Genomic DNA, 20,298 nt, shown 5'->3' with positions numbered 1-20,298 from the left:
GTCCGAACACATCTTTCCACTGTTGAGATATGTTTAAAAACATGAACTGCTTTTGTAATCGTGTGCAATGCGATTGTAGAATCAGTGCTTATTTCGCGATAAAGTATTCGATAGTGCACAGTGGCCCTGCGTATTAGTAATGTGAACGCGAACGTAAAGTCAGTGTTTTAACGCATCTAGAATTAATTCAGAGCACCAGTGCTCCTATTGCTTTTTCATCGCGAAAGTAATGTGACATATTTGGAAGTGTGACACATTCTATGGGGTACTGACCCTGCAACTGCTGGACATTCACCTGCAGATCGAATAGCTACTGCTAAAAGGGGATGCTTGTCAGTGAGACTATTTTCAACGAACGGTGAGTGATACTTTTTCATTCTTTGAATTTTTCTGTATGCTATCGAACATAATGATTACTGTAGCGAGCATAGTGACCACGAATACGTACTTAGTACTCGCGAATAGTAAAATTTAATGCGTGTACTTCCAAATGTTTAATACACGTAGAAAAATACAATGAATAAATTTTAAATTCGCGATAGGAGTTTTAATATCGCGTTTCAAACATTCTAAACTTCTTTTCTTTAATTTCACAATCATTCCGGATGCTTAATGTATCGAATACGAGTTACACTTCTGAAGTTGAACTCTTTCGTGTGAGTTCTTTCAAATCTTCTCTCTTAACAGTAATTACATTCGAGTCATTAGATTCTCTTAATAAACAATGACAGTAATTTTTGGTACTACTTGGTTATTATGCTCGCTAGTTTTGCTTGCCCGTTGCATGTGCTAAATATTAAGACACACTGGTAGTAATATTACGAGAAATCAAAAATTGCCACTCTTACCACCTGATATCTCGACCTCAAATGGTCCCTTTATAAAATAACAGTATAATAATAAATGACTGCCGCCAAAGTGGCTGCTATATGAACTTAAATTTCTTTCTCCCTTGCATAAAAATAACTTTAAGCCACTAAACCTACAAATTTTATACATCGCGGAAGAACTTGCACATGTGCTTAGTTTTAACTAGCCATAGTCCTAGAGTCCATTAAGTTTTAATTTAAGAACTTTAGTCGTAAGAATTTTTCCAAATTTTCAAAAATGCATTGGTCGAATATGGACCAGAAATATTTCGTAGAAATGGGTCACTTTCGTAGGTACCTCCGCGTTGGTGTGCCTGGACTTGGTAACGTTTTCCAATGCATTGCGTCTTGCAAAACGTTGTCAAGCTGAAGCCTACGATCTAGTTTAAGGGTCCAGATCGAGCCAAACTTACATTCGGTGAGTTTGGTTCGGTCTGGACATCTATTCAGAAATGCACTTGCGTACTTCGAGCGATAAGCTTTTGTTCCGCCTCGTTCTTTTTAAATATAAGAGTGCCAAACACACCCTTCTAGAAATACAATTCGCCTTCGATCACTGATTTCTATTTCGCGCATGATGTTCTCGCCCTTCATAGGCCGGCTGTGCTGGGTACAACTTATTACGGCTTTACACAGAGGACCATTGTTAGACGAAGATGTGCGACAGTTCTCGTTCTCGGTCACGCTCGCCATGGCTGTGTAAAGTCGTGATATGGAGCATGCCATGTAGAAACGAAATTTCGGTGGATCGAGGGTGAATGTTCGCGTCGCGCCGCGCCTTTCGGTCCTTTAGTCGTTTAGTCTCTTTTGCAATCTCAATCGGGAGATTCTTAGCTTTCGCATATCCCTCGAAAGTTACGCAAGTGCATATTTGCAATAGATTATGCCACTAGGGCTCATTGTAAAGAGTGCGATAGGCTAGATTTAAGGGTAGAGGTACGCTTGCTTGTTGAGAGTGACGCCTTTTACCTTTGCTTTTGCTTACAATTAGCTTCACCGTGCACCGTGTCGTTTCGCATTTAGTATACTTTTACAGACTTGTCATAGTGTATTTTCTATTTCCTACTTTCAATTCTCTTTTCTTTTTTTCCGGTAATATAATTCGCTCTCGGGAGAGATCTTGAATTAGCACAAGATGCTCGGGCACGATACACTCGCCTGTGCAAATTGTCGGCTTTGTGATGGGAGCGCGCATTGCAGCTGCATGTGATTTAATTGTGAGGCGGGCTGCTGTGAGTCTGACCCCTCAGGCGCGGCCCCTAGTGGGGAACTCCCGTTAATGGGGGGCTGGATGAATGGTGGTCGCGTATTAGCGTTTTGTCTGTGCAACTGCAATGCGTGAGTGTATCGAGCAGCTCGAGATCTCTCACGACGGCGAATCCGTGTCCGTTTTTCAATTCTTTTTCTATCTCTGCAATGAGATACTTAGCGTCTATTTGTCACTTGAAACCAGTGCAAGTGTGCCTCTAAAATATGCGAAAGAAATTGTAATGGCATATGTGTAGAAAGATCGACGAGAACCTCTCGTCTATCTTTCTTACGCGCGCATGCTAACCCTTTGGACTTTAAAGTAAAGTCTTTGGAAATAATTTTAGTAGTTTTTTACCTTATACCGCAATCACAGTCCAAAGGGTTAGTATAACGAAGTATAGTGTATATGTGTGCTGCGAAACTTAGAAAATTTAGCCAGGCAAGTCCAGTTTTAAGCGCATCATCGAAACATTCGCCGAGGGATTCGCCGAGGTTTTCTCTGGTGAATTCTTTAATAAAGAATTCACTAAGAGATTCGTTGCTAGTTTCAGGGAAGAATTAGATCTGGGTTAGGGTTTACTAACACTTTAGAGTAGAATTGGAATTTTTCTGGCATTCCATGCCATTAGCGCCTGATGAGGCTGCTTCTATTTCCTTTTACAATTCGGAATTATCATGCGCCTAAACAGGCTGCTGTATTTTTTAATTAACATTAAAAAGGATGAGACCTGATGATGGTACATTAGAATTAAAAAGCATTAGGCGCCCAAAAAGGCTACTCCTTCCATACATTAAGATTGAAAAACCTTAAACGCCCGAAGAGGCCACTCCTTTTTTCTATCAGACAGAATCAGAATTCATTGAGCGCCCAATGTGGCTGCTGGAAATTTTTCTCAAAGTCTGAATTGCGTGACACCTTGCAATTTAAAGGAAATTTTTTCGAACTTGTTTAAATACAAATTGTCTGTTTCAGTTATAGTGTTTGTGATCGCCCGTAATGCGATCGTAGAGTCAGTGTTTTTGCGCAAGTAAAGCTAGTCGAGAGCACCGGTGCTCTAATAACTTTTTCACCGCGAAAGTAGAGTCATGCACGAGTCCAACTGCAGCTGCAACGTTGAGAGCTAAGCTGGGGCTGAGTTGAAGGGTGCTCGTCTGAGAGCTGCTGGTCAGAGGGATGCTGGTCAGATGGGTGATGATCAGAGGGGAGCTGGTCTCAGGGATGCTGGTCAGAGGGTTACGAGTTTGCAGAGATGCAGTACCGATGATGACAGCGAACGGTGAGTCATTTTATAATTCTTTGAATGGGGGTGCATGTAGTACAGCTACTTAGCTCTTTCGATTCTGGCCGTTCCAACACAAATGCACGACATGCAGAGGCCCTTTTCACATGGTCGGTATTCGTTTGGGGAACTCTTATGCAATATTTCGCGAATATGGTCTAGGGCGTCTAGGCAGTAGCCTTATGGCGTGGTCCTTTTCTAAACCATATTCACGAAATATCGTAGAAATGTTCCCGAAACTAATGCCAATTATATAAGATGCGCCACTAAACGTTATGCATGTGTGTTCGAAAGAGCAGCATCGATTGAGCTGACCATACAAGGTACTCGTAGATAGTGACATGCATGTGTCTGTCTCAAAATAAAAAATAAAATAAATCAATACAATTGTTGCTCGCGATTCTTACAATTTTATATCGATTAATAATAATTCGTAAAATAATCGGATCGATCGAGTCAAGTAGAGTCACCGCGAAATTTTTTGAAATGGGTCAATGAAACTAGTCTTCCTAGCAATCTTGCATTCCAGCAAGATCTTTTATGGTCGCCGGTAATGCGATCGTAGATTCCACGCTTTTTTCGCGTCCATATATTTTCAAGAGCGCCGCGGCTCTTGTGTAGAGTTTTATTACCGCGAATTTACAGTCAAATTTTTGCGGATCTATGATTTATACAGAGCACGGAAGCTCGTGTTGATTTTCCGTCGCGAAAGTAAAATCAACCTTTTGCGTATCGGAAATTTGTCCAGAGCACCGGTGCTCTAATTGCTTTTTCATCGCGAAAGTAAAGTAAAATTTTCGATTAGCTTCAATTTTCAGCTGCTTGGTATTCTAGGTCCTAGAAAGGACCTAGCTTGTGGGTCCTAGAGAGGGCCCAGAACAGGGGCCCTAGAGAGGGCCTTCGGCATAGGCCCTAGAGAGGGTCCTAGTCATGGGCCCTAGAGAGGGCCTAGCTCGTGGGCCCTAGAGAGGGTCCTAATCATGGGCCCTAGAGAGGGTCCTAGTCATGGGCCCTAGAGAGGGCCTAGCTCGTGGGCCCTAGAGAGGGCCTAGAATTATGCTAGCTTGGTAGCTAGCTAAGATGTACTTGCATGCATGCTGTAGAATGTAGAATACGAGTACCTTGTATAAGTGCAGAGAGATCGACGATAATCGTCAGTCTATCTCTCTTTCGATTTCGCTTTCGCGTTCGCGGTTGTCACTAATAGTAGAGTCAAATCATCGTTTCCCTCATTGCAAGCAATGACGGACGCGATGAGTTTATTGAAATGGAGGGTGGATGGGATCGGTGTTTGTTTCGGGATGGGTCACTTTCGTAGGTACCTCCGCGTTGGTGTGCCCGGTTCCTTGGTAACGTTTCTCAAGCATTGCGACTTGCAAAACGATATCAAGCTAAAGCCTACGATCTAGTTTAAGGGTCCAGATCGAGCGAAACTTACATTCAGTGAGTTTGGTTCGGTCCAGACATCTAATCAGAATTTTATTCTCTTTCAGGTAGGTATTTCTTCGATGGTTTTACATGATTTATTCTATTTCATGCATTTCTTCGATGGTTTTGCGTGATTTATTTCATTTCGTCGATTTCTTCGATGATTTTGAACTCATGAACACATGTCTTCCACAAATAATGTTGTTGTTTATATAAATTTTTATGTTAAATAAATTTGTTTGGCGTTAAATAAACCTGAATAGAATAGCAAGGTTAAAAGGCGTATGTGTTCTTGTTTTGTTGCGATCCTTCTTTCTCGGTCGTTGCACGGAATACGTTTATAAAACGATCTTTAAATTGTTACTCTAACAGAATCATTTGTAAATCGCGGGTTTCGACTGACTTCTTGAATTCTAATTCCTACCACACGTAGCGTTACAATCTGTTTCGAGGCTTCATCGGTAACGTTGCATGCGACACAAAAATGGTAAGGTGGTTCTAGGACTCCCCCAAACCGGTGACAGAAAAATGCATTGGTTGATAGGTCTATCCTATACCTCGTCTGTGCTCCCGTAAACGATTCTGTATCGATAAAGTTGAATGCGACCACGGACGAGGTATTCTCGGTTAAATTTATTAAATTTTTTTATTTCACACCTGCACAATCCTTATACATAATTACTTTATAACAAGTATAATTGGAATTATCGACATCAGTACAAGATGTTGAATACATCAACTTCCTTCTCAACATTATTTTATTCTTTTCACATTTCCTTGCATTATTTTAAGGAACTTTTGTTTGTTGTATCTTCTTTCCTATTTCTTTAAACGTAATAATAAAATAAACGATTCGAATCTTAATACTCGTTTTCACAACGTCGAAACGATAAGCGATGTGACAGGTAAAAGTGGTGTGCTAGACTGCTTTTAAATACACAGCTTGTCAATTCGATATGTTAGTGGTGATTCTTCATGAGCAAATTTGTTGGTTCGGTTTGTGGTTATCAAAAATTGGGAAAATGGACAGTCTGACTACCGCGTCACGTTCATACCGGCCCTAGAGGTGTTATGCGTCATTCTTACAGTCTTTCCGTAGCAGGGGACCAAATTCTTCTTTTACCAAAAAGAAGATATAGATTTAGACAAAGCGTAGGTAAGATAGGCCTACATTTTAAGGAAGGTTCTGTGCCACCCAGGGGGACCAAGCCGTCTTTGTTTGGCTGAAGTTTTCCCGTTTAGTTAGCACCGTATTGGTAGGAGGCGCTAGGTACATCACACACACATACCTACGTGTATCAGTGAGCACGACACACAACCTTTCGACGTTGGTAAAATGTTACCATGACGACCGTCGTCATTTAGAAATGTTTGGCGCAGACACGAGGAAGTGTCCTCACTTTTCCTGGTTTACCCTTTCTAAGGCCGTCTGACCATGGATTGTCGCGTCAGTGACGCGTATGCAGCAGATAGAAGGATATACAAAGCAATTGAATATATTTTCTTTTCCTAAGAAAAGAAGAAATATTCAATTTCAATGTTTATCCTTCTATCTGCTGCATACGTGTCGCTGGCGCGACGATCCGTGGACAGGTTTTAAAGTAAACGGTACATTACACGTATACACATACACATACGTCCCGATTCACACCAATTCACACATTCACAGTTTAGTACGCACCTCATTGGTAGGAGGCGCTACAAACTCTGCTTCAACTTTCGTAAGAGGGAAGCTTGGCCCCCCTGATGTGCAGTTCTCTGTAAATATCGTCTGCTTGTCTCACTGACAGACCGCCTGCGTTCGAGATATCGATTCCGCGATACTCTCGTGAAAATTCTCGCAATCAAACGTCGCGCATGTTCCCGCGTTTATGGAATTATATTAAGGTAGGCTCACACTACGCCTCGCCTCGCCTCTTTTCTTCAAAATATTCTCGAGGGAAAATTCGCGGCTCGGAGTTGCGCCGAGCTGAAGTCAGGCGAGGCGCAGTGTGAGTCAAATTGTCAAACTAAATAAGAAACATGTAAGAAGAATAAAATGAGGCGAGGGAAGGGGTAGTGAGAACCTGCCTTTACGTACGCGCTTTAAGGCCGTCGCACACTTTGGCGATTCTTATCAAGCCGCGCACACTAGATCGAAACGCAGCGAATATTAATCAATTATTATTAATTTAAATTAAGTTTTTACGGATATTATTTCTGCAAACATTAGCATTTACAGCATTTATGGCGCATTTGCATTTTAACGATTTAGGCGATTTCCACTTACGCCCAAATGGCCCGCGCAGGAATTTCCCGTTTTCGTAATAAACTGAATATCATAAATTATATGTTCTTGTTTTCGAGTCGTAATTTATATTTAAAAACCTGTATTTTCCGATAATGACTCTTTCACAGATTTCTTTTCCATACTTCAGAAGATTTTCGTAAATTTCGGCGCACGTGGAATTCGCCCAAAGTCACATCGAGTTGAGAGTTTCGAGAAATCGATTCGCAAGTTTGTGATTTCGATTCTCGAAGAGACAGTTTGAATTCGGTACGCCAGCTTGGTCTGCGTACCGTTTTGTCTTTGAATAATTGTGAACTTATCGTTCCGAGTGCAAAATACGGTGAGATGGCCGAGGAAGGTTCCAGAAATTGTCAAGGGGAAAAGGATTTCGGTGAGTGCCTTCCCATGCCTTCTTTATGAAAGTAATCATTACGTATACATGTAAGTTTATAAAAAATTCTTATCCGCAATGGTTATTATTCACGTATGTGCGTTCATATGGCAACTTTTAATCCACGATAAATAGTATTCTAATTTTTTGCCGTACAAAAGAAGACTCTTCTTCGATAGATGCGTGTTATCTATGTTGTATCTTTGAAGAAACTTCTCGGAGAATTCCTTGCGCTCAGGTTTATTTTTATGCTTGGAAATTTCTTCTTTCGCCGCCGCTAGCAATCTGTGCAGTTCAGAAAGCGCAATGGCAATGTAAAAATATTTATTTTTCCGCTCGGGTCCTTCCATTATCGAATCCCCAGCTTCCTTGAAAGCTGACAAAGTGTGCTCGTCTTGGGGCAACCAATTACACTAGAAGCAAAGGTGAGGTTCTCAATTCCTCGTTACATAAAATGATCGCATAAAATCAGAGTAAAAGACACTTACATTAACAACATTGTGAGTAACAGAAGCTATTGCCAACTGAGCATCTTCGTAAACTTTGTTCGCCTTCATGTTATCAGAAAGATCCAGAAAGACAATTGCAGCTTCCAAAGGACAGTTTGAATAATCGCTGTTGTAGTAGTTTGCCACATACGCGTATGCATAGACTACGTTTATTATATTGTAGCGAACATTTGGAGAAGCTTTCTGCGGTAGATAAAGTCTCATTTTATTCGTAACACAGTAGAGTTTGAATCAATAAGTTCTTCTACAAGCAGTGGTGGATTTAAGAAAACAGGCCCAGGTGGTAAACGTTGAGGGGCCCATTTTTTCGGGAAAATGAAGAGGTAGTTTACTAAAAGGGGGTCAATGTACAGAAAAGTATAGAAAAACAGTGCTTAGATAAAATCATGATTTATTGTTGAAGACTAGGGGAGGGCCTTCTGAGTGGGCCCATTTTTGGGGAAACTAAAGCGGTAGTTTACTGAAAATGGGCTCACTGTAATAATACAGTAAAGAATATAGTTTGGATAAAATCATAATTCCTTTTAAGGATGGGGCCTTGGTGGGGTCTCCTGAGCAGGGGCCCACATGGCAACTGCTCATCAGCCGCCCTGTTAAATCCGCACTATTTATAAGTTACCTGCAGTTCATTGAATATCGGAACTTCTATTAAAGGAGGGTATTCATTCGCTTCCTCTGTGTCCTGTTGATCCACGTCTTGCACAAGCTTCTTTTTAACATGGTAAGTCCACCACGGAGTCCACTGAGGTAGCAATTTCTCAATTTCACCGTTCTTTATCAAAGCCTCGAATTGTTGTTTCTCATCGTCAGTCAACGCAGACCACACTTCATCTGCGTTATCCAAGTTGATGTTTTCCAATCGCTTTCCCAAATCTGCAACCTGAAGCATAGACATTAACAGAAACCACTCGGTACAGAAAAGGAAGCGTCGAATAAAAGTATTTTTAAACTTCGATATAAATATTCATTACATCTTCTTCGTCATCTGAGTCCAACTGTTCACCCGATTGCCCTGCTCCTTCTTCTTCTTCCTCTCCTTCGTCGCTCTCACTTTCAAAATCAGTGTTCTTCAAATCTTGCTCTCGCACTCTCCTGAGAATTTCAAGCATCCTCTTCCTACCCTCCGGGTCCCTCTCTTCAGATTTTAACTCTTCTTCCACGCATTGCTTGTAGAAGCTCTCCGAACACTCTGAATGAGCTTCGGATTTGTAGCACTCGACGTTGCAATATCCTATGCCACATCTTGGGCAGGTGTATACGCGAGAATTTCTGTTGCACCTATGACCAACATGTTTCTTTATAAATTTAGAAGATCAGGTATTATTTACTTCAAACTTTAAGGTTATGTCGCGATAACCTACAATTTGCAGAGACTATCAGTAATTCCAGCGCTTGTTCCCGGAGCGTCCATAGTTTTATTGTAAATTTATGTCGATTAACAATCAGTCGATATAGTATTTGCATCAGTATGTTAATCTACTTAATTTTAATTAACCGAAACTTTTACTCTGTGTGTGGTAATAGTTTTGCAAATGTGCTCCCAAGTTCAGTAACGATCAAAATGCTTTCAATTACGCTGCAGGGGATCATGTCGATGAAAGAAATAATGAATTTCAGTATTTCATAGTTTATATATACATTCTTTTTATATTTTCTGTACAGTCGTTTTAAAATGAAGATGTCGAATATTCAACCTAGTTTCAGGTTTGTTCTACTAAAGAACCGTTCTTCAGGCGTTTGTAGCTGAACTCGGGTCCCCTTCGTTTACTCGTCCAAGCTTTAGTTTCCTCCTTCGATAATATCCAATTAGGATCTACAGCGACTTCTTTGCATTTTGAAATATTTGCTTTATCGTCTATGGTTTCTTTAATCTTTCTCTTCTGGGGTTTTGGAAGCTCCAAGGCCTCTTCCTCGGTGGTCAGGTATTGCACGGAACTACTGAGAAGCTTAACACCGGAACTATCGCCTGTATTCTCTTCAGCGTCCTCAGCAGATCCACTTTCTCTCTTCTTCTCTTTTAGCTTAATAGATCTAACAAAGAAGTATCATGAGTATATAAAATGATCACTGAAAAGTTGATTGTGTCGTAAATATTATCCTGAAGTAAGCACTTCTCTATTATTTCGTCCAATTTCTTCGCAACGTAGTTCTGAAACGACGGGCTCACTCCGAAGTTTTCAAAGCTATCCTTTTGTTCTACGCCTTTCCTCAGTGACTTCAGATTTGTTAAATTATCAGCACGCGCTGAATTAGCTGAAATAGAAAAAGGAAAATTGAAATTGAATAACTTACGAAAGTTTTAACCAGAGGAATTTGAAAATGGAAATGTTCCGCGAAGTATGTCCTTCCAAAACAAATGGAAACGAGGTTATATGTTACTTACTGTGCTCATCTATCCTTTCAGAAACCTCCAAACTTTCAGATTTCGTCGCGGAGAAGTAGGCATCTTTTAAAAATTGATGATCCGTTGCTTCTTTTAACGCGTCTTTCGTTATTTCGTCCTCGGAGCTCGATGAATCGTCATTGTTTTTGTTTAACATCGTTATTTCGAACGATAGCAGTCAGCAATCGATAGTCGATTTTTAAACTTTAAACTTTGCAAGAAATGCTTAGAATGTTTTTATTAACAATCCCGGTATTATATTCGGTATGTTGAAGTATGCAGATCGAAGTGTGAGATTAACGTAAATTTGATTAATCCATTGCCGAAATTGGTTTATTACTTAATAGTTATAAATTTTGTACAGAATGTGAGTATTTGAAATGTGTGTAAAGATGTCCATATATATTGTACAATTGTTTATTAGCAACATTATCATTTGGTAGTAATTAAGAACATAAGTCTCGAATACTTCATAAAAAATTACATTAGGATATCTGGTGTAGAAACTAGCTCCGTGGTATAATAAAAGCATACACAAGCGAGTCAATTGATAATTCGTAATCTCTTTGAAACGAGGAAAATGATATTCTTTTACCAAAAACAATGGGACGCTCTGTAGCGAAGTGGGCAGAGCTGTTGCCTGCCACTCAATTGGCCAGGGTTCGAGTCCCGCATGGTGGGAAAAAAATATTTTCTGAGATTTTTATTACCAACGACAATGACACCATGTTTCGTAACAAAAATAAAATGAGAGTAGGAGGCAGCAAGAACACTTCTTGAATATAAATGAAGAGAGAATTATTATTGGTTCTTGTACGGTTTAGATCAATTGCATTAGAGTTACATTGTTATCAAATCTCATTTGTAAATCACTTTGTTCGAACGCTATTGGATTACTATGAGTTTGAATGCCGCACATGCAGAGAAAAAAACTATAATGGCTGATAAGTAATTTGTTTCGGTGATATGGAGAATGAGAATGCTGTTGTTGGGGAGTGTAAAAAGATAAAGATGAAGAGATATGATGTGGCAATGAGAAGAAGCGGCGTTGAATGCGGAGTATTTGGAAGTGTGTCTTAAACATAAACAATGATATATTTTAAAATATTATAATTATTCTCTGCTTCGAGAGGAAAACACTTCGACTAAATTGTGTCAACGTGTTTAACGATAGATTAACAAGAATTACAGGCGCAAAAATTATTCCAATTGTTTCCGACCTATTCGATGCTGGGTCGAAAAGGAACAATCGCAGAGACGTGTGATCTAGAAACTAAATGGACGGGCGAAGTCGAAGTATTGCCAACGATGTTTATGTACACGATAATGATCGCTCTCCTCGTCCCCCCCCCTAATAATTCAATCTTACGCTAGATACATTTAATAATATATTCTCACTTTTTTTCCATCGTCATCTCTGGCTTCTTTATTTTTAGTGTGCTTCTGAAAAGGTTTCATGTACACTGTTTATCATTTCTCTTGCTTTAATTAATTCATTATAACCACTTGCTGCTTCATTTCCAAACGATACGTTAAATGTATAAAATATACATGGAGCAAACGTTCGCGGGTACATTTTATACAGATACGACGGTTTTAAAATTAAAGGTAAACATATGTATGCGCATCTCTCGCCCTCGTCTGCTACTAATGTATCTTTGATGTGTGCATTGGCTTTTGGCTCATCTTTTGTCAATTTGTTCATATTTTTTTTTGTTCGTTTTGTTTCTTTGTTCGTATATGACATTGCATGTACTTATTATACTTATATATTTACCATCCTCCTCACGCACCTCAATGTACAGTAATGTATTTATTTTTCTTTTTTTTTTTTCGCTAAGGCATTCATTATGGCAAGTATATTTTAAAAGTGCTGATGTCTAAACGCGCGTGAATACTTATTTATTTTTTTCATTTTTCATACAGTTTATAAAAGTATATTGGCCAGTTACGTAACTCCTAATTAGCCAGCTACGTGTCAAATCACCTTAAAAAATGATTCGCTCGTTAGAAAAAGAACTAGTCTGCGTTTTGTCTCTCTTTCCGTTTTCGTTAAATTCAATTGCGCCTTTATAATCCGCGGCCACTAATTCTTTACTCTATTTTTTGCATGCAACTTTACTTATGCTCGTTATTCAGTTATCTGTTTTATACCGTTTGATAAAATATAGAATTAACCGCAGGCTAGAGAACCGGAAACAAGAAGAAGTATACGTTATGTGTCTCGAGTATTTATGTATTCCCTCGCTAGCTTCTTCTCCCCCTTTTTTTCGACTTTTATTTATTTTTTTTTTTTGCTTATTTCTTATCAACGCAATCGACTTTTAAATCCGTCCCACGTTTTTATTGTTCACCCTCATCGCTCTCCTCTTTTGTATACCGCGGCGTAAGGAATGGAGACTTTCATTGTGTATTATACCAGGCTGCGGATGGCAGAAGTTTCAATTAAACCCCTTCGACCGAACTGACCATTCCGATTGACAATGAATTATATCATGCTCGAGCCACGAGCTGGCATAAACGAAGTGCATCTTTGTACACACGCGCGCATATACACTCACATGTACCGTGAATACACGTGTATCATTTCTGCAACAGCTATCGCCCAAAACGCGCTGGGATCACTCTGCGAACAATAGTGTGGCGCTTAACGAAGATCAGTGTCGGTAAAATAATTCGGTAACTCTCTAGCCACTATCTGCTCGATCGTCTCGTAACGACTGCTAACGTTAATTATCCTATAGAATAATTAGTCTATCGTATTACGTTTATCCCAATACAAGAGTGTAACTTCGCTAAAAGCTCGTCGGAACGTGTAATATCGAATTTGTCGATTGCTTTTTCGCAACAGAGAGGCAAACGAAGGTTGCGGAGTTAAAGAAACCAGTGTTGTCCCCCGCGACTAGAGAGTCGGTACACATACAGTCACGCTCGCGTGTAGATAGAACCGAAATAACACGACGCCGGGCCGAACGTTCGCGAAGCGCAGAGGCTCGCCCCGACGCTCTCTACCAGTAGTCTGCTACACCGTTGAACTTTTTACCAGATGACGGATTTACAATCGAACGAAGGTACATGTTAAACACTTATAATCGTAATATCGCTTTTGTTCGAACGCCTATATAATCCATTTCGCGTGACAACTTGACTATTCTTCCCAGAGCGATAAGAATGCTTAATTGATTCTTAAACCTTGCGCACTCAATCCGAAGGGATCGAATTTCGTTTTTTTTTGTTTCGTTTACAAGTGATCGCGGCGAATAGATCGGGGCCGTTGCGCGAGCCTTCAACGGCGGGGATATAGTCCGAGCGGCGTGCTGCAAAGGAAAGTTGCATTGAGTGCGAAAAGTTGAGCATCAATACAGAACTCAATAATTGAACGATAGTTACAATTGCTTCGATTCCACTTCTGTCTGGTTCGCCGTGCTCGCTTTATGATTACTCTGTGTCTCGAACAAGCACCTATGGATTTCATTTTAATTCTCTACTATGCTTGCTTGGGGCCGCGCTCTCGGTTTACATCGAACACCGCCGGTTCGCCGCTCTTTAAACATCGGTAACAAACTTAGCGAACAATGTCTATTAGAAAAACGTCAAGAGATTCGTACCAGCGCTTGCATAGCATACATACAGATTCATACAATAAGCGCGATATAACAGATACACGCTTATAGTGTGAATTTTGTAGAAAACTCTTTCGTAGAAAATTGACGCTAGGGTAATGTTATTTTCTCTCGCTCTCTCTCTCTCTCTCTCTCTCTCTCTCTCTCTCTCTCTCTCTCTCTTTCGTTCTCTCTTTCGCTCTCTTATTTTTTGTTTCTTTACAAGGCGTTACTACGCAGGTTTCTCGCATAACAAAGATGATTTCTACATGGTGCCACACTACTCGATCTTTTTGCCTTAACAGCAAGTACATTTTTCGCTCGTGTCCGATAAGCCCCCCTAAAAGATTCCAGCACTCTACAAGAAACCTACGGGCCCGTTGAATCAGAATTTCGTTTTGGCGGTCAATTAGTGGGAAAATAGCGATAACGAGGAACGGTCTGAGACACAGTTGCTACCCTACCGATGATTACCTCTACGAGATCTACAAGGCAATCAATGTGTTCAGTGTCTGCGGTAACGGCGTTTAATATCTTCGATTTCGTTGTTTCAATCACTTGCGGCTTCTTAAAATCAGGATTACATCCAGGAAAATCAAACACAATCCCTCCGGATCGCAGGATCATTCGGCCTACTTAGAATCTAGGAGATGCTGACGCTAAACCAGTCTTGTGTCACCCTGTAGAGATCACCGAAAAGGAACGCCTCACAGCGCACCGTCTAACAAAGCTTAGCACTCTACTTGGCGTTGGACAGTCGCGCGTTTCATCATCAATCGCCTTTGCGTCGCGCTTGATCCATCGAAACCGGAAACGGAAGTTGGGTCTACACTGTCCCGCTGCTAAAGCTCAGCTCGGCTACGGTCAAATTTTTTCTGCGTCGCGGGAGGATCGTCCAACGTTCAAGCCAATGGTGCCGAGAAGGGAATTTCGAGAGTAACGTGAATTGCGAGATTGGAGGGTGGTGAAGAGGTCATTCTCAGGGGGCGAAGGAATTCCGCCTAAACAGTGATGGGCATTCGATTCCCCGTTTCTCAAACTAAAACTCTCCGAACGACTCGAAAGTCTGCGAAACGTCTTTGCCATTTAGGCTTCTAAGTCGATAGAAACGCGACACCTGTTACGATCGTCTCCCGTGCGAACAGAAAGTTGTAATAATTGCCGTCCGGACATCCATAGAAACCCTACAACAACCGGTTCCAAGCGTTCCCAGGCATTCGAGATCCCCGAGAAAGCCCAGAGCCACGAACACCATTCCAGATGACCCAAAGAGTCGTCCGCCCATCACCGGGGCTCTACCTAAAAGTCTGTGGCATGTTTCGACGCGGGGACTCTGGCTCGCGTCGCGCAGCAAAATCTCGCTGCGAGCGTACTTCTTAGTCGCTCGAGAACGAAACGTCTGATATGTAAGATCTGAGATACACATTCGTGGCGCAAACAGTCTTTTGTGTTATACTTTTTACGCGGCTCTGAAGACAGTACCGGGCGTCGCGCATCCAGCCGCGACCGCGAGCGACGGATCTCGCAATTCATCATCAACGCGATCGCGCGGGAACCGAAGGATCGTTAGAGCGCTCTCTGCCGCTTAATTGAACACCGCCCTGCCGCCGATATCTGCGCACCATTTCCGATTTCCGGACCCACCCACCCCCCCCCCGTCACCGTTCCGTTTCTGCTAAGTCGCGAAACCTATCTCGCTTTGATACAAAACTATTCGCCCTCCTGTGTCGTCTGTTTTTGTTTTTTTTCTCGATTTTTCTAATCTTCTTAATTACGTCTCACTCTTGTCGCTTAGCAATAACGTGCACCCCCCTCCCCCCCCTAACCCTCCCCTACCCCCGCTCCGAACAGCCGCACGATTTTTGGAACGTTCCCATTTACTTTTGTGTCGATATAATCCTAATGTTGTTTTCTTGCGCATTTTGGGTTTCCCTTGCTCTCAGATCGTCGATCCCCTTGCCCTACCCCGTTTCCTCCGCTTCGGAATGCTACGCTCGTTCGCGTGGTGTGCACAGGTGCGGTCTGTACGGACAGCGGACGCGCGCAAATGTGTTTGTGTGTGTGTGTGTGTGTGTTCGCCGTAGCAGTTTCTTTTGTCGCGCTTTAATCGTTTATTAACATTAGCAGACAGTGGTTAAATAGTCGTCTATTAGTTAGCAGTGATAGTATAAAGTACAACTTCCCTTCCCCCCTGTCCCTCCTTTGCAAGTTATCCGTACCGTTTGCTTCTTCCATTTCCACCCCCGCGAACTACCGCCACGCACAGTTTCGCCTCCGCCTCCTCGCCGAACCGAAGTAGTAACAATTATTTAATCTATTTCGCTTTCTTGTTATTTTTTTTTTCTCCTTTTTGTAACAGTTAGTCGCGCGTACACCTTAGGCCCGACAGCTCGCTGGCAGATTAGTCCTAGACCGGTTTCATGTGTATAGATTAATCTATAAAAACGTCGGTCATGCGGTCTACGAGTATTCTACCATCTTTTTGGATGCTCCTTTCACCTCTGGCACGCAAACCATCCTCTCGGCGCTATTACATGTTATCGTTATTATCATTAGTAGTAGTAGTAGTAATATATATATATATGTGTACATATATATATATATATATATATGTATATATATATATTCAGGATGAGGTGAGGAGATGTAAAATAATGACAGAAAACTATCTCTCTCTTACATGAAAAATAGGTACTTCTGTTTTCCTCGCATGTGTGTAGGTGTATGTTTACATATGTATATGTATGAAACGCATGTATAATATTCCTAGACTCTTAGATGGGTATTTATATTATGTTATTTATACATATATAGATGTCTGCGGAGCGCCCGAAAGTTACAGCGAAAATATTCGAATCCCTTGTGCCGGAAAGAAACCAGAAGTTCACTCACCGTTCCGCAATCTGAGACTTTGTTCTTCAAATAGAGGCGGCTGAAGCTTAAGAGTCCGACTTCCGTTGGGCACTATTTTGTACGTCGGTAGCAATTGCACTTCGCTAGTATTTATTCCACTAGGGTATATCGCTCGAACTTCCCTTTTGCTATATCGACGTGGAAATTTCGAGGAGGGGTTCCCCTTCCTCTATCGCGGCACTATAGTAATACTGAACGTTCCAAGGTAAGCTCGAGGGTGTTTTTGGATGTTTACCTCGAAATTTAGAATAGCTAAGAAATGTGGTACAGGTGGTTAAGAAAAAGAGGGTCGACCAGTGGTAGAAGTATAGGCACGATAACACGGTCACTTGTGTGCAAAATTTATGACAGAGTGGGCGGCAAACAAATTTCAGGACACGCTCTGTTAGTAAATTATTAGTTACTATTTTAATTTCTAAAGGTAATCTGGAGAGAGCGCTAGTCTGTGGATCATTAGTGGCAAGAAAGGACACACTCTACCACATTTTTTAACTGACTTTCCCGGTACAGATATGTCTCGCAAACGAATCCTCAGATTGCAAATTGGTAGAGCATCTTTGGATCCCCTTCTGGCATAAGGGACTCGCACCGCGTCTGCTAGCTCCGTAATTTTCGGGCACCCTGTACATGCAAATGGCGTGCATAATTGCATATGCACGAAGGTGTACACGTTCAACTAGGAAACGAATGGCACGTTTCTTTCACTCCACCGCAACGTAGTCAGTGAGAAGTGTCAATGTGTATGTTAAAGTAACAAGCAACATTGCTGCTAAATTAGATTCTTACGGCGTTTGTTCAAAGAAGAGTATTATCGTTAACCGACGTGACCTACGCTCCGACGGGCAACACTGGCGACAGTGGTTCCTGAATCTGTAAAGGAAAGTAGAAGCTACTTCAGGATTAGTAACTTTCAATTTCGCAAACAGCAAATAGCAACATCCCACTCGAATTTCACCAGGAATTTATAAGATTCTACGCAGCGAACATTTCGTAGTTTTAATCCAGAATTGAAAGCTGGAAGTCATGGGAAAGATAGTTCGGTTCAGGAGCCACTGGTTCGTAGCGTGCTCCCTCGGAGCCGAGTTCCTTCTTTCGCTAGCAACATAGAAACATCAGAAAATTTCAACAATCGTCTTAAACTTTCAAAGGATATCGCTGCTTAAACCATACATCAACAACTACAAAAATAATACAATCCACTGGTTAACTGGAACCGTTTTGGTCGATTTACTGTAATTCATCGGGCGATAATTAATCGCCCGATCGAAAACCCATTAGAAGAAGCTGCCGGAATCGTCGCGCGGCAATTGTCCATGAATGTCGGCTGTTCAGACCTCCTTTGCGTTACAGTTTAAAATATTACATAATTTCTTGCAACACGATATTGACCACTATGCATAATACTCTGTACGTGTGCGGATGCGCGCGCGCGGGCGAACCGGGCGCGTGCATGCCGCACACGTACGCCGCGTGTTATATCTGTTTTCTCATTTATGTCGTTAGTGAGCTGCCTAGTTTATGCGGTAGTGGATGTAATAATCATTGCAATGATAATCGTAACAATAATAATAATTTATTACATAATATTTATAGCTTTTTGTTTCTTATAGTACATCGCATCTTTCGCCTCGATAAAAAGATACCTCTCTCTCTCTCTCTCTCTCTCTCTCTCTCTCTCTCTCTCTCTCTCTCTCTCTCTCTCTCTTTCGCTCTCCATTCTCGTTCCGCTTAACACCCCCCGCTCATTGACGTTTTAGTCGCGACAGCCCAAAGAACTCTCAACAAGTTAACACGGTCTTTGGGCCTCCGATTAGACTGTATAATATTATCCCCGTTTTGTAGAATCCCCCTAAATTTCTCGTACCTTTATTATATTTCCTGTCGTTCCCGTAGCTTGGATCTCGTTCACGTCTCAGGACGGTCTTCCTAAACTCCGAATTACTTTAATAGAACTCGTATTCACAACTCTGTCTTAATAGTAACCACTACGCTCTGAAAGCGACTCAAGACGTATTAGAAAATAAAACGGTAGCCGCCGCCGGCGAAGCAAGGCACCGAACGCATGCTCCCACCCCGAATGAAGTCTGGAGAGTTAGGATTCGGCTCTCCCATGGTGAAACGAGGAGATCCTCTTCCGGCTTGTCCATCTTCCACGGGATCTTCCCTCCCATCGTCCGATTGCCAGCTCCTGGTATCTCGCGTTGCGCGCTCCCTTCCTCTTCCATCCCCATTGATCACTCGCGCGGGACTATTCACGATACGGAGCTACAGTTAAAACGCGTTAACGAATCTCATAACTGGAATTACTCTCGCCTTTGCGGCTACGTTCCTCCTCTACGTTAATTGTCCTTAAAAGAAGAAAAGAGAAAAAAGAAGGAGAAGAAAACAGAACGATAAACGAAAGAGAATCCTAATTGTCTTGCATCACCCACCATCGCTTCCATTCTTCCTTTTATTCTCCCTAAAGTGCGAAACGTCGGCTTGCAAAATCACAGAGAATTTGTGTTTCTGTTCTTAGGATTTATACCTAGTCCACAGTGGGCTATATACGCTCTATAAATTTCTAGGCCTGCTCTTCGTCGTCGTTAAGGTCTTCATCCGTCGTCGCGCCCTTCCCTCGCGTCCTCGAACGCCTCTGTCGACTGTTCGATGAAGAGACTCGCGGCAGGATAACGGCTCCGTGTCCTCCAATCGGGCAACACAGCCACCGATCCTCTGGCGATCAAAATTTCCTTCCACAGCGTTCACCGTGCGAACCCCTCACCCCTAATCGAAACGAGAAATTAAAGTCCCCGCGTCTCGTTCCACCATCGAGGATCGGTTATTATTTTATTGCTGTTGAAGTCTAGCCTCCCAACGGGAGAGAGTGGCTTCGGCACGTCGAAACGTGCCCCTCGGAACTGTGTCGCCATTGGAGAACGGGATACTTTGGCACGCAACGGTTCCACGCCTAGATTCTGGACAGACGTGCCCGTCAGGTTAATATTAGAAGGCGCTAGAAACCGATCGCTAAAGGACTACTGGCATGGCGTATTTATCTATTTATAGACTGCTGCTTCTAGAGTAGCGTCCAGAATCTAGGCTTGAAACGGGGGCCGTCGATCCAACCGGCAGCGGACGCCCACTGCCGTCCATGGAGCCGTTAGTATCTCTCCGTATGCTAGTATAACGAGTGTCGTCATTGATACGAGTCCTTGTGGAATGTATCGCTCTTGTGGAAGATCCTTCGCCCCTCCCTCGAGAGCTCCTGGCTCGCGAAATTGTTCTCAGACTTCGGTCTGGGTAACAGGGAAACCGGGCGACTCCTCAGCTCCATGCTGTGCACCTGCAAGCACACGCGTCCACTGCTGTGGCGAACTTCCAGGTACTTCATCTCCCCCGCGCTTTCGATGCTGCACTTTGA

The 20,298-nt window shown here is 42.1% G+C and overlaps 3 protein-coding genes across 11 annotated transcripts in view; all 3 read right to left on the bottom strand.

Moving 5' to 3' along the window:
• Positions 1-7,482: 7,482 nt before the first annotated feature.
• Positions 7,483-9,498, bottom strand: LOC143375954 (zinc finger HIT domain-containing protein 2). Its single transcript, XM_076825669.1, has 5 exons — positions 9,359-9,498; positions 8,969-9,275; positions 8,617-8,877; positions 7,977-8,180; positions 7,483-7,901 (listed from the first exon to the last, which is right to left on the bottom strand). Exons 1-5 carry the CDS (start codon positions 9,406-9,408, stop codon positions 7,578-7,580), a joined length of 1,146 nt encoding a protein of 381 aa, XP_076681784.1. The 5' UTR covers positions 9,409-9,498; the 3' UTR covers positions 7,483-7,577.
• An 87-nt stretch (positions 9,499-9,585) lies between these two features.
• Positions 9,586-12,108, bottom strand: LOC143375964 (uncharacterized). The gene is made up of 3 exons (XM_076825691.1): positions 10,381-12,108; positions 10,109-10,250; positions 9,586-10,028 (listed from the first exon to the last, which is right to left on the bottom strand). The coding sequence occupies exons 1-3, from the start codon at positions 10,535-10,537 to the stop codon at positions 9,698-9,700; spliced, it is 630 nt and encodes a 209-aa protein (XP_076681806.1). The 5' UTR covers positions 10,538-12,108; the 3' UTR covers positions 9,586-9,697.
• A 6,340-nt stretch (positions 12,109-18,448) lies between these two features.
• The window catches only part of Ih (hyperpolarization activated cyclic nucleotide gated potassium channel Ih), a 144,380-nt gene continuing 142,530 nt past the window's right edge, over positions 18,449-20,298 (bottom strand). For all 9 annotated transcript variants that reach the window (XM_076825621.1, XM_076825630.1, XM_076825622.1 and 6 more), the window contains one exon: positions 18,449-20,220. In XM_076825621.1, the coding sequence (XP_076681736.1) occupies positions 20,074-20,220 (147 nt within the window). In that variant the 3' untranslated portion in view covers positions 18,449-20,073. The remainder of the gene's footprint in view (positions 20,221-20,298) is intronic.

This window comes from Andrena cerasifolii, chromosome 13 (assembly GCF_050908995.1).
Source record: "Andrena cerasifolii isolate SP2316 chromosome 13, iyAndCera1_principal, whole genome shotgun sequence".
NCBI classification, from domain to species: Eukaryota; Metazoa; Arthropoda; class Insecta; order Hymenoptera; family Andrenidae; genus Andrena; species Andrena cerasifolii.
This window is presented reverse-complemented; position numbering and strand designations above follow the sequence as displayed.